Raw genomic sequence first — 14,539 nt, 5'->3', positions numbered from 1 at the left:
AAATTTTAGAATAAAAACATTGATGGTAATTTAGTATAAAGCTCCTCTATTCCACTATAAAAGGATCTAGATGGTTTGGCATCTATTGAAGGCCCCACTCACTTTCCTTTTTTTGTATTTCCTTTCATCAATGTCTATGATAAGATCTATAAGGTCTTTTGAAAAGTCTCCTTAGACTGGTATTAAAGAGTATATTAATCTTTCTCCGCTTACAGTGTCTTTGTTAAGAGAAGTTTTAAGATAATACAATTTTCACTTGAGATGCTGATACCAGATAATGTCCTTTACTGCTTTTATCATTCTGAAAGGAGAAAAGTTCTTTATACCTAAAAACTACGTTTTGGCTGGGGGTATAGCTCAGTGGTAGAGTGCTGTCTTATCATGTGCAAGGCTCTGGGTTCCATCCTCAGCACTACAAAAATAGTAACAAAACAAAGAGACCCTAACTATATTTCATTATATACAGGTAATTTTTAAATTACTGTGGGGCTATGTCCCAATAAACCTATTGTAAGTTGAAAATATAGTAAGCAAGAGTTCAGGGCTCTCCATCGACCTGGCTGAGACTTTCTTGGAGCTGTACTGCCCAGTTGAAACTCTTCCCATTCACCTCTCCTTCCTTCATCTCTCTTCGAGAGGGGTCAGACCTGCGTGGCACTCTGAAGGTTCCACCCATCATCTACCTCCTCTTGCTTTCCTCTCCTTGTACCCCTTAAAGACCTTTTCCACTATACATATACCTCTTGCATGTCTAACTCTGTCTTGGCATTTGCTTCTCAGATGACCCATACTGACATGGACAATGTGACATATGTGGAGAGAATGAATCTAGCAACTTAACCCTGAGCATATTCTAATGTTATGTAAATATTATTACTTACTGGTGAACTTTTAAAATAAAACATTTCCAGATAAGATTTCTCAGTATGAACAATGATTCCAAAGTATACATGTCTATACACTGAACGACTCCACATTTAAAAATCAAGATTTCATCAATATTATTTTTACTCAACAACATTGCCATAACAGCACTTTTAGTAGCAGAATCAATGTGCCATCTCATTTCAAAAAAAAAAAAACTTTGGCTGGGTATGGTAGCACACACCTATAATTCTTTTACTCTGAAAAGCTGGCTGAGTGAGACAGGAGGACTGCGAGTTGGAAGACAGCCTGGACTATATAGTGAGTTCCAGGCCAGTCTGGGTAATATAGTGAGATGCTGTTTCAAAAAGAAAAACACCTGAATAAAGAATACCTCTTTAAACTCACTGTGTCAATTTCTCCTTAAATTCTTATTTAGGCTTCAGGTGGCCACTGTTTAAGGAACTTGCAACCCCAGCAACTACTGAGTCCCCTGGGGTTTCTGTTTGTTCCAGTCTTGGCCTTGTCTGTTGGCCTGTGCCAATTAACTGGGATGGCACAGTGTGTGGCACCAGATTTTCTTCCTTCCCTATAGTTGTTGCATTTCTTTCTGAAAATATTATTAGGGTCAGCAGAAAACCCAGGAAACTTGATTCAATCTGGTTCTGCCTCCTGCCTGTGCCTGGAATCCGTGATGCTGGGCGGCGGAGAGCCAAGCGTGTAAACAGAGGAGACAGGGACCTGGCCTCCATGAAAGGACCTATGGCAAAGTGGCACGGATTCATTATTCATACCCACATGTGTCAATGCACAATGTAAAACCAGTGGCAAGATGCAGAAGAAAAGGCCCTAGAGAAAGAAAAATACACAATGCAGAAGGCTGAAAGGCAAGTCAAGAATTGTATAAAGTAAATTCACCCTGTCTGTATTCTTCTCCATGTAGTTTAAGGTGTACTCATCAGCATTCAGCAAAAGAAACAGGTAGCCATTTACGTTCACTGTAGCTCCAACATACAGCTCCTCAGCCTTGATATATTCTGATAGTTCACTTTTAAAGATTTCTTGTCCAGGCTTCTTAACACGAATTCTTTTCAAGAACATCCCACCTGCATTCCCTATAGCAAAAGAGAAAGGTTCATGGGTAGTCTTTATTCTTAAAAGAACCATATGACTTGCCTTTAGTTACTTCATCCTCCAACACAGACTGTACAATTTATCTGTCAACTCATACTACCTATTATTCCTAGACTCAGGGAAAGAATAAGGTAGTTGGTGAAGAAATAACACTTATATACTGTGGGTGGGAATGTAAATTAGTGTAGCCATTATGGAAATTGGTGTTGGAGGTTCCTTAAAAAAACCAAACAAAACTACCATATGACCCAGCTATATAACTCCTGGGTATATACCTGAAGGAATCAAAGTCACCATACAACAGAGACAGATGCATACCCATGTCTATTGGGGTATTGTTCACAATACCTATGTTATGGAATCAGCCTGGGTACCCAGCAACAGATAAATAAAGAAAATGTGACATACAAACACATACACACACACAATAGATTTTTATTTAGCCATAAAGAAGAATGAAATTATGTTATTTGCAGGAAAACAGATAGAACTGGTGATCATGATGTTAAGTGAAATAAGTCAGTCCCAAAAGACAAGTATTGCATGTTTTCTCTCATGTGGAACTTGGGGGAAGGGGGAAGCAAAACAAAAATGACATGAAAGTAAAAGGGAGACTACTAGGGATAAGGAAAGGGAAAAGGGGGAGGAGGAGGAGATTATATATATATAATGTATGGAAATGTCATAATTAAACCTATTACATTGTACAATTAACTTTTTTATAAAAAGACTTTATGGGTGAGTGTTTTTAAAAAGTGAGATGCTATTCCAAGTTTTTCCTTCCTCTCTTCCTAATCCAATAAACACTTAGGAAGTATTTGCTCTATACACCCTATAGTATACTAAGTAAGTGGGACATCAGGAAGTTCCTGATCTTTAGAGCATGCTTGAACAATGCCAGTTCAAGTGTAAGTGCTCACTTACACTGATTTGTCTTATACTTAACCTGACATGCAGATTAAGGGCAAGCTACCTCCACCTCTGAAAAGGAGACTAAGTGTTGAAAGATAATTATAGGAAACCACATCTCTTTTTTTCTACTGGCAAAAGTATCTTTGCTTCTTTTAATAACGCCTTATATTGCCTACTTTCCAGAATTCTCATCATTCCATCTGTTCTCTTCTGGGCTTTTCTTTGTGGTACTGGAATTTGAACTCAGGGCTTCACACTTGCTAAGCAGGCAATCTACCCCTTGAGCCTCAAGCCCTTTTTGCTTTTCTTATTTTGGAGACAGGTTCTCACTTTTTGCCCAGGTCAGTCTATCCTCTTACTTTATGCTTCTCACCTAGCTGGGATGATAAGGCCCAGCTTTTTTCCATTGAAATGGGATCTCACAAACTGAGCTGGTCTGAAAGCTTGATCTTCCCAATCCCAGTTCCGCACAGCTTGGGATGCCAGGCACATGCAACTGTACCCAGCTATTGGGTGAGATGGGGTGTTGTGAAGTATTTGCCTGGGCTGGCCTGGAACCTCAATCAAGTAGCCTATCAAATAGCTATGATTACAGGTATGAGCCACCAGAACCTGGCTGGGCATTATTATTATTTTTTTAATCTCTTGGAAAGCAGCAAGCAGAGCTGAACAGGAGACTCCAGGGCCTTGTTATATGGAACTGAAATCTACAGACCTATGAATACAAGCTGAGCCCACATGAGCATTTAGGGTGATCTTTATTACATCCTTCCTATCACATTCAGGCATGACAGGTGGTGGAAAGACACAGGCTTTGGAGCCAAATAGAGCTGTATTCCATCCCAATTTTGTTACTTGCCTACTGAATGATCTTTAAGAGTTTTTAAACCTTCCTGAACCTTTGTGGTTTCTCATTGGTAAAACTGGAATAAAATTTGTGGGGGACCATGAAAATGTACCTCTCAGATTATCTACTGTGGAGAACATAACTGATGGAAGGCTCCACCTGCTGTGTTCTGAAATCCATCCTCAGGTGTATGTCAAGGTCATGCTTCCCACATGCTGCTGTCAACAAATGACTGCATAAGGCAGGGATACTAAGACTGACTCATTCCAGCAAAAACAAGAGCTCCTTGAAATAGGAAGTTTGGTATAGTCTCACAGAAATTCCTTAAAATTCTGTCTGCCCTTCATAGGAGTCAGAATCCACTGCAGTCTAATGGCTCTCTAAGCTTTCTCTACATTTTCCCTAAACAGCATTAAGTCTCTTGCATATTTAATCCTGCCCCACATTTGCTTCCTGGAAGACCTAGCCAATCATGAAACGTAACCCCATGAAGTTCTTGTAACGATAATAGTAGGTACTCAGTGATGGCTGCTATTAATTAAGCTTGTAGTTGACTACCTTTGCCCTTCTAAAAATTTGCTTGGCTACATCTTCCCAATTCTAAACGTGTAGAGCTGGCTTTTTTGTTTGTTTGTTTTGTTTTTGCCATTGAAAGCATAACTTACATTCATCCTTATTCGCTTTCATACTTTTAAGATTTTCCACTATTCAAATTACTGGGGAGTCTGACTTAATTACACAGTTATTCATTATTTATTTGTGTGCTAAGTGGCTCATATGAGCTGACTGTTAATTTTTAAAGATTTTGCAAGCCAGTTTTTAAACTGCTAGCTTCTTGAAGTTGGCCATCAATGGGGTATTCACTCTATGGAAATTGGCAAACAATAACAATCAGGGCATAAAAAATTTTTTTTCAAAGAGCTAGTTAACCAACATATCACTAATTACTCTTCCCAAATGTGTGTCTTCAGCACAGATAAAAGTTGTAAACATGAGCTGAGCACCAGTGGCTCATGCCTATAATCCTAGATACTTGGGAGGCTGAGATCAGGAGGATTGTGGTTCAAGGTCAACCCAAGCAAATAGTTTGAGACACCAGGTCCAAAATAACCAGAGCAAAATGGACTGGAAGTGTGGTTCAAGAGTGGTAGAGCGCCTACTTTGCAAGTGCAAAGTTCTGAGTTCAAACCCTAGTCCCACTAGAAATAAAAAAAAGATACTTGAGATACATTCCTAAACTAAGGATAAGGGAAACAGAGGGAGGAGCTACTAACAACAACAACAACAACAAAAAAAAATCAGAGGGCAGCTGGAGGCATGGCTCAGAGATAGAGTGCCTGCCTAGCAAGTACAAGACCCTGAGTTCAAACCCCATAACTGCAAAAACAACAAAAAGTTGCAAACATGGAGAAAGAAAAAAACCAGAGTCCCACAGTTCCATAATTTGGTAAGTTAATGGTGACCCTCAACAAAGGCCATGGTATCGCATACTGCAAAGAGCACTTTATAGGTTTGGAGGGTGGAACCTTGGCAATTTCCTCAACAGACAGAAGGGCCAGAGAAAGATGAATCCTAAAGATTAAATTTGTATATCTGGAATTCTTATCTTATATACAGTCAAGCAAAAAAATCTGTAATGTTCTCTTGGCTTTGTAATGTTTGAATTTGAGTGTTCTCTTGGCTTGCTGGTTGTGAGCAGGACTTGTGACAGCCACACCATGACTCTGAAGCCCTTGAGTTCCACAGAATTGCCTCAAAGAAGGAGGGAATAGTGGCAAAAGGGATTTATCACAGGTTTGCCAGCCCTGAACCACCCACAACTGTTCCTCATTTATTATTTATATATTTGGGTTCCTGCACTTAAGACAAATTTGTAAAAAGAAATCTATTGGCTTAAAAAAAAACTTTATCATAGATCACCTAGGATATAAAAATAACATATTTCCTAATTTTCCAAAAGAAGAGGTAGTTAAATATCCTGAGGAAAATGCTGTGGAAGATGTCTCTTACCTGAATTCCTCTCTATAGGTTCAAACACTGAAAGTGTGTCATCACTGAGAAAATATGAAATAACAAACAACCTGTCCACATCAGCACATTTGTCTGTGATCATTTTTGCAAAATACCGGAGTATATTGCTTACGTAGCCATAGCTAAATAGAAGAGAAATGAGGGTTAGAGCATTACACAAGTGATCTCCCACACATCATATATGTAAAAAATAATAATAAATTAAAAATTTTTAAAAGCCTGCAAAATTATGCCATGGTTTTAACACAGAAACTTAAACTTTCTAAAGTCAAAGACTCCAAACATCTTCTTAAGGTTCTAAATCTAAGTTCAGAGGAATTTTTTCAGTATATAAAAGTATCTCTTATTCTTTTATGTCCTGGGAAGCACATTGGGAATAGACCCAACACAAATGTTATAAACATACTGCTCAAATTAATGGACTATTTATTAATCATGAGCCAGTTAGCAATGACAGTAATTGCATCAGATAGAGCACAAACACCTAGTCCCTTGCCCTTATCCAATCCAGAGGGTATGCTCTGCACATGCCTGGGGCCACCCTCAGGTTTCACCACCCACTACCCTGGGACTTTTCTGCCTTGCAACCCACATCCTCCCTGCCCTCTCTCACTCCCACATCTCCCCAGCATCAATCCCAATTTCCTTCAGGGGAAAAGTTAACTATTCTCTTTTAAATGCTGTAACAAATATTATCAACATGCCTCTTTTTCATAGCACTTATCACCTATAAGTTAGGTAGTATTATGAATTTGTTCTCCAAAGGGAAGCACGTGCCTTATTAACTAGTATCTAATATAACACTTTACATTATAAGTACTGTATTCAATAAATGTTTGCAGAAACATTTCTAGAAAGCTTGTAGAAACATAGATTGGAAGTTGCACTTAGAACTCTATGCATGAGTAGTAGGCTGAAGAAAGGATCAAATTGTAGAATTAAAAGTTCCCTAGGTGGCATGGTGGCACATGCCTATAATCCCAACACACAGGAGCCAGAGAAGAAGGATTGTGAGTTCAAAGCCAGCCTGGGATACATAGCAAGACCCTGTGTTCAAAAAAAACAAAATGGAACAAAACAAACCAAACAGTTCCCAAAGTTGATTGCTTGGCCACTAAAGAAAGTAATTTATATTCTCTCAGCAGAAGCATGTCTGCAGATACCAACCAGTGAAAGGTGGCCCTCGTAACAAATAGCAAGCCCTCAGTAAGGTCTTTGATAATCAAAATTATTACCCAAAGAAAGGCACACAATAAAATCAACCGTGTCCTTCACCATATCCCTGTCACAATTCTAAGCAGAATGGTCCTCACTTGAAGATTCTCCCACGCTAAAATTCATTCTTTGTGTTCACAGTGATACCTTTCTTGGATTGTTCAAGAAGCTGGGCTGAGAAATCATGGCACCAAAATTCCCAGTTGAGAACTCAGGTGAGATGCAACACAGCAATTTGTAAGGCTAGCCCAAGGGCAGCCTGGGCAAAGCAGTCAATACTGCTGGTTTTTCTTAGCGACTAGTTCCCAGGTTTCAGATAGACCTCACCCAATTGGATTTATAACTAACAAATAGATACAGTAGCCCCCTCTCATGAAAAATCCTTAATTTTTCAGATGCCTAGAATATCACTGACACAACTGTATGAGGTATAATCTCAGGTAAATTTAAATTCTAAGAACTTAAATTTGTAAGTGCGTATATTAACTGTGGACTTTTCAACATGCCATATTTATTCAGCTAGTTCTAGTGTTCTAGAGATCTTATCAACTGGAAATATATCCATCTACTCCACAAAGTTTTTTTAAACTAGTGGTTCACAAAGTTTATTATATATAAAGGTCACCTGGGAAGCTTGTTAAATATGCAGAATCCACAGTTTACCCCAAGAGATAAGGACCCAGTAGTTAAGCTTGCATTTCCAGAAACCTGCATTATTAAGCATGCCAGGCACACCAAGAGATTCTGATGAGGTCCCCAGAGCACACTGTAAGAAACACTGCAAGTGTCTTCAGATATTTCCTCGACTAATAAGCTAATTATCAAACATACTTTTTATCTGAACATACTTTTTATCACAATCTCCACCCTCCTAGCTGATCACCTACTCATACTTCCTGTACCAACCATAATGTCACAAACAAGTTTGTTCTCATAGTTTTATGAGAGTAGCAAGGCTTTGTGTGTGCTTTGTTCACCAATGTATTGCAAACACTCAGGTTGTATGACAAGCACCTAGGTTAACTGTTTGGCACACAGCAGGTACTCAGGAAATATCTATTGACTAAGCAAGTGAATGGTTTACCCATAACTACACATCTAATAAAAACCTTTTTAAAAGCTGCAGCTATAGAAACTTGTGGTTAGAAGACATGTGAAGGCTTATTTTTAGTAATGGGGAAAAATTTAAAGGTAGAAAAAATGGCTTATGAGGACAGCAGATGGACAATATTTGAAACAAGTGAGAAATGACTAATTAAACCATGACTTTTTACATGCTATATGTTCATGAACAGCATAAGTATAGGATAATAATCTTCCTGGTCATCTGCCCCTTCTATCTATCAATAAGAACTGGAGCAGCTACTATTTATTCTACTTACTATACTCACATAACCTACCCACTCATTTTCTTCTTGGGCAAAATATTTACTAGCCTCCATGTATGCAGCAGCATTGTTCTAATTCTTAGGGAAACAATAAAGCCAGTCCCTGACCTCAAAGAGCTCTTGGTCTGTGGATCCTACAAATTATATAAGTAAGTAATCCCCATGCTCTGTGATATGGACTATGGCAAGAAAAGAACTCCAGAAGTCAGATTTCCCTGGATTCAAATTCTAGTTCAACTAAAAATTAGATATGTGATCTTGGACAAGTTGCAGAGTCCCTCCGAGCCTCAGTTTCTTCATGTAGGGAATGGATACAGTAATACTGTCTACTTCCCTACAGTAGTTAATATACAGGAACCATTAATTGCTTATTAGTGGTAATATTATTATTAGAGGTATAGTCAGCACAGAATTGTGAGTACTCAGAAAGCAAGGTAACTAATTCAGGCCCATGCAGCAAGAAAGATATTCTGGTCCTTCCAAATCAGACTAGACAATCTCCCCAGCAGGCCACCGCAGTGATGTTTACCCAGACAATAAGGATCTTCATGTCCACCAAAACTCATCATATGTCTCAATTTGAAATGATTTCCTCCAATGACTCATAGAAGACAGCATTAACCTAACAATAACACCCGATAAATTTGCTTTAATAGCAATAGATAAAATCAAAATGTCATGTACAATGTCATGTCCCAAATCACAGTTTCTTTATTTCTATTAAGAAACTATCTGTTATATGCGTTATGAGATCATCTTCCTCAGGTTCTCACAGTTTTAAAACCTTGGGTCATTCAAACTCCTGCATGAGTCTCTAGCTGAATGTGCCAGTTACTATGGAAACAAGGTCACTGTGTGGAAGGAGCTTGATGGAAGTGTATTCCTGGCACAAAACAAGAAGTGGACAGAAAGAAATGAAATTAGAGACATTTGTGCCTATATACTGTCCTCCAGTCATGATAGCATGACATGCACTGCTGTCTGCAGTCAGGATTCTGTGGGCAAGTTTATACAGTACAGACAGAAAGAGAGACAAAGTCAGCTACCCACAAAGAACTGTTTTTCCCTGGGTTCCAGAAGCAACACCCTGGATAATATTTCATTTTGTTTACTTATAAGAAAACTTCCCTCTCTTTTTACAATAGGGATATTCTTTCTGCCCACCTCCTCTGAGTGGCTGCCCTTAAAAACAGCAGTAAGTGAAGTGTCTATCAAAAGACCTACCCAGGAACCTCACCGTAACACTATTATTAATAAAGAAGAATGGTAATAAGTTGGTATCCATCTTATATGACAAAAAAAATCAGTGATTCTCAAACACTGGTGTACCTCAGCATCCCCTGAAGGGCTTAGGAAAACACAGTGCTGGGATTCACCCCCAGAATTTCTTTCTCAGTCAGTTTAGAGGGAGACATAAGAATTAGCATTTCTGACAAGCACTTTGAGTAGCACTGAATTTAAAATGCTTAAAGTAATAAAAGATTATTTATTGAAAGATGAAGGACATCTCAACAAGAGAGGTGGACCACTTTTACAGACAGAACACAACTACTGTTCTTTCTCCTTCAAATGTTCAACAACAGTATGTGACCCCATTTGATTTGAGTGAATTGGGGATGCTCCTTTTCTTCTCCTTCTCCTAGTCCCTTTGTCATTTTTCTTCTCAAGATCTCCCCACCCTTTATCTCCTTCACATAGGATTACAATTTTTAGTCCACATCCTATTCAAGCATCTCTAAACACTTTCCCACCACTTTTTCTCTGACTTCTTTCTCCAAGGCCTGCTGTTCCTGCAGAAGCAAAAAGTAGCAATGGACAGTGCCTACAAATTACATACATGACTCAAGTGGATTTGCCTCATGTATATTGGAATACTTTTGAAAAATCCTTCTTTTGAAATTACATTCTGTCATCTGAGCAATCTATTGTTACTGAACTCAGCCAAACCTCTCAAATCAAAACAATATTAAATGCCAAAATAACATTTTGAAAAACACTTATAAATCTTGAAATCCCTATAGCAGGGGTTAGCAAACCACAGTCTGTGGGCCATATCCAGCCAGCCACCTGTGTTTGCATGGCCTTTAAGCTAACTGTGGTTTGTACATTTTCAAATGGTTGAAAACAATCAAAAGAATAATAATATTTTGTGATAGGTAAAAATTACATAAAATTCAAATGTCAATGTCCATTAAAAGTTTTACTGGAACATAGTCACACGTGTGTTTACATTCTGTCCATGACTGCTTTCACCCTAAATGGCACATCTGAATGGCTATCAGGAATGGCTGATTCCTCCTCTACATCATTTCCTCAGAACCAGGAAGACAGAAGACAGGAGACAGGAAGACAGAAAGACAGTAGATAGAAAAACAGGCAGATAGATTATGGAAAGACCACATAGATGGGATGACTCCAGATGATATACCAAATTGAATAGTCAAGGAAGAACCCAGGAATACCTTCTTGTTAATCAACTTCATTAAAAAGCTACAACATGTCCCTGGACTTGAAATCAGATGAGCTGTGTGACACCTGTTTCATCAGGAGGATTATTCTGTAAACCCCAAACACAGTTGAATAGACAGGACTACAATCATGGTTCCCTCAAGTACCTGTCTTCTTCCATGAACTTCTTGAAGTTCTTCCTGTGAGGTGTGGGCACGAGGCCTATGCAGGTACGGAGAGAATCCTCTTCAGACCCAAAGCCATTGTAAGGTGGAAATTTCCTATCTATTTTTGGAGGAGGAGGAGCTTTGATTGAGATGGAGGGAAAGTTCTCTATGACAAAACAAAGGCAAACAAAACATCAATATTTTTTGCCCTGATTATGGCTGACTTGAAAGGTTTGTTATGATTTCAAGATGAACCTGGAGATCTTTGTAGACTATTTTAAACTCTTTCAAATAAAACACACCAAAATCCCATGAGAGTAGGTTTCAATCATGTTTACAAAAAGCACAGAATTCACTGAATAATTGCCATTGGTTCAAAAACAAATCAGTATCAAATAAGTAAACATTTACCTTTTCTCATCACATCCCCATTTCTGAATATCATTTTGTTCCTTCTTGATTTTTCCACTGATGTGAAAATTCAAACCTGAAACTTTATGCTACTCATTCTATATTTTAACCTGAAATTTAGTCCTCTCCTATCTTCAGTCAACACTTGCTAATAAAATTCTTTTCCAAATAGGACTAACACCTGACTGCTTTTCCTTTAACCTGATCCATCAGCCAGCATCTCCTCCTGAACCCTTTTTCAGACCCCTCTCTTGCCATAATTCAACTGTAGGACACACATTCTGCTATCTAGTTCAAAACACAAAAAATAAAATTTCTTTCTTCCCTCCAGCCACTGCTCCAGATCACCCCTTACTGCTCAAGAAAAGACTGCAATTGTACTTGCAATGAAGCAAAAAACCAAACCAAAACAAAAAACCCTTAAAGCACCCAATTGCCTGCTCTGTGAAAGGGAGTACTAAATAGTAAAAACTGTTGATTACACTCATTTACTTGTTTTCTGTGGAGAAGGAGAAAGACCTAGGAATGTATGTGTAATGGGCTCCTAGGTACTCATTCACAAGGCTGTCTAATCTCTAAGAAGCAACTGTGCTTTCCAGAATAAATAACATATCGACCCAGTCTATCCAAGTCACTGTTTGCCCCAACATGAATGGCAAAGAAGATGTTGGTATCTTCCCTAAATCAAAACAAAACCACATAATCCACTTTTCTCTTCTCCCCTAAGCTTGATAGGTGTGTTCAGTTGTGAACAAAAGGAATTCCACATAAGCAAAGATTGCCTTTTCCATTTGTCAACATTCTAACAGAAGGAAGAGTACAGATTTTAGTAAACACCATCATAAGAGAAAATGTGCATAAATTTATCATCTAAGTCAGCCTAACTCTAAAAATTGATGTAGATTTTTAAAAAACTGATTAATCTAAAGGCTAAGGGCTAAAGCCATTTCTAACTCTTGATTTTAAAACATTTTTAGCTTTCACCTTTCCTTAGGCTTCCTAGCAGCCTTGGTGTGAAATTCCCCAAGCACAATCCCCATCCTAACAGAAACTGCTCACAGCAGACATGTTGACAAAGAGAATGCCATCAAATATTTCACACTGGCTTCGTGAAAGGGGGCAGACTGTCTGCGGTACAGAATAGACTTGTGAGCCTGTCCTATTGCTACTTTTGTGAGGACTAAGGAGAAGCCTTGCTAATAAAGAAGACATGCAAATCTTGGAATGAGAATTGCAGTAGACTCTATCATTGCTCACCATTACATCAAACATACCACTGCCCAGTACCTTCATTTCCAGACAAGCACCACAGAATGGCAGGAAAACTCTATGTCATTATTAGAAAATTGGGGCTTGAGCAGTTTCCACAGAGGTGAAATACTACTTTGAGCAGTCTAACCAAAAGAGGGCACATACTGAATCACAAAATAATTAAGAATATATTTTACATGCGTCACCATTTCAGGTCTTATAAAACACTGTTGTTTTCTCAACTACATAAATTTTGCAGCAGATTTAAGTAACAAAAGAACCAAATTAGAACTTTCCTCTGCACCCACACTGCCATCTAGTGTATAAAAGCTGAGAACTGTTCTACTCTATCACCCCTGCCTTTTATAACACCACATGTCCTAGCTCAAGATCTAACTATAAATGACATTTCTTTGGGTAATTCACATACATTCACAAAGCTGTGGATTCACATCTGAATGACAAGTTGGCTGTCTTTGTTTTTCATCATTCCAGAATCCTGCATCTTTCAGGTGTTCAAAAATATTCATTGAACAAATAAAAAAGTATACATTTTTGTACAAAGTATCTCCTCAAATATCTTATGTAACTGGCATTCTGCTAGACCCTGAGACATATTTGTCTTTCAGATGTTCTGATTCCTCTAATTCCAAACCACTTGTAAACATACGTGGACTGAATGACTACCCATGACTATAGATTCCAACAAATTGCAGAGAAATCATGTATATAAAGGAGTTGAATGATCCTTCATGGTGATTTTCTATCCACCATCTTAGCACTACTGGGAAAAGTCTCCAAGTATCTCAAAGTTTATTTCTTATATTCTAGTAACCCAGAGATGGATCCAGGCTTTGGGAAGCCTGAAGTCAAATTACATAATTTGGAGGAAGCTCTTCAAGACAAAGAATGTCAAATTGCTATAACAAAATTAGACCAGGGATTTGTCCTAGGGCCTCTGCAAAGGAAGATCCTTGAGATTCTTAAAGATTAAGCTTCATTAGCTTCCAGGTAAACTCACCTCTGCTTGTATTTAATACCAAGGTCAAATGATTTCAGTGAAGCATTTATTCAGGGGCCAAATAATCAGTGAATTGCATAATGCTAGAGCTATAAAATCCTTAGTAACCCTCTAATTCTCAGCCATCTTCACTTTACAGGGGAAGTAAAAGAAGTAAAATAGTTGGCTCCATCAAGGTCACGTGATAAGACTACAAGCCAATTCTATCCCTGTTGCTGTAACTGGTGGGTCAATTTCATCAAGTGATCATTAAACTCTCATCTTGAATGTCCTGCTGCTTCTACTCTTGAAAGTTCAGAGATGGCCAGACATGACTGCAGAAAATTAAAGGTGCTTTAAGATTTTTGTTCAACCTTATTCTAAGTACCGCCTAATAAGTGTTGAAAAGCAATGAGAATGAATGATCTTGTTACTAGTGCAGTTGTCCCAGCCACTAAGAATCAATGAGAAGAAAGTCCTCTTGTAGATAAGAAATAACCCAAGGCAGAAATTCCTAGGAAAGAGCAGTTTACCTTCATTTCCCTGTCCCTTTAGTAGAAAAAATGCCTGCTTTTTCAACCTTTATGCTACAGGAAAGACTGGCAGACCTCCACCTGCCAATCCACCTGCCAATCTCTGTACAACCATATCAAATAGTGAGGGAGTGACCTGGTACAGTCCAGCAGGCAAGCCAGTGCCAGCAGGATAGCCAAGCTACCTAATGCACAGGTTACACTGGACTATGATGTTCAAGACATCTATGGAATTACCTCCTTAGAATCCTTAAATGCATGAAAGAATCTCATCTAAGAGTCAGAATGGGTCTCACACAGGGGCTCCAATGTCTCTTGCAACCCTAACAAGCCTTCTG

At 38.5% G+C, this 14,539-nt stretch overlaps 1 protein-coding gene across 1 annotated transcript in view; it reads right to left on the bottom strand.

Annotated features, from left to right (window-relative positions):
- Nucleotides 1-14,539, bottom strand: part of Efhc2 (EF-hand domain containing 2) — a 183,877-nt gene that overhangs the window by 68,210 nt on the left and 101,128 nt on the right. Inside the window, exons 8-10 of the mRNA XM_074062727.1 lie at nt 11,007-11,172; nt 5,768-5,910; nt 1,783-1,979 (exon numbers count right to left, since the gene is read on the bottom strand). Coding sequence (XP_073918828.1) covers nt 1,783-1,979; nt 5,768-5,910; nt 11,007-11,172 — 506 coding nt within the window. The remainder of the gene's footprint in view (nt 1-1,782; nt 1,980-5,767; nt 5,911-11,006; nt 11,173-14,539) is intronic.

This window comes from Castor canadensis, chromosome X (assembly GCF_047511655.1).
Source record: "Castor canadensis chromosome X, mCasCan1.hap1v2, whole genome shotgun sequence".
Classification (NCBI taxonomy): Eukaryota; Metazoa; Chordata; class Mammalia; order Rodentia; family Castoridae; genus Castor; species Castor canadensis.
Note: the sequence above shows the minus strand (reverse complement) of the source record. Positions and strands in the feature narration are given on the sequence as shown.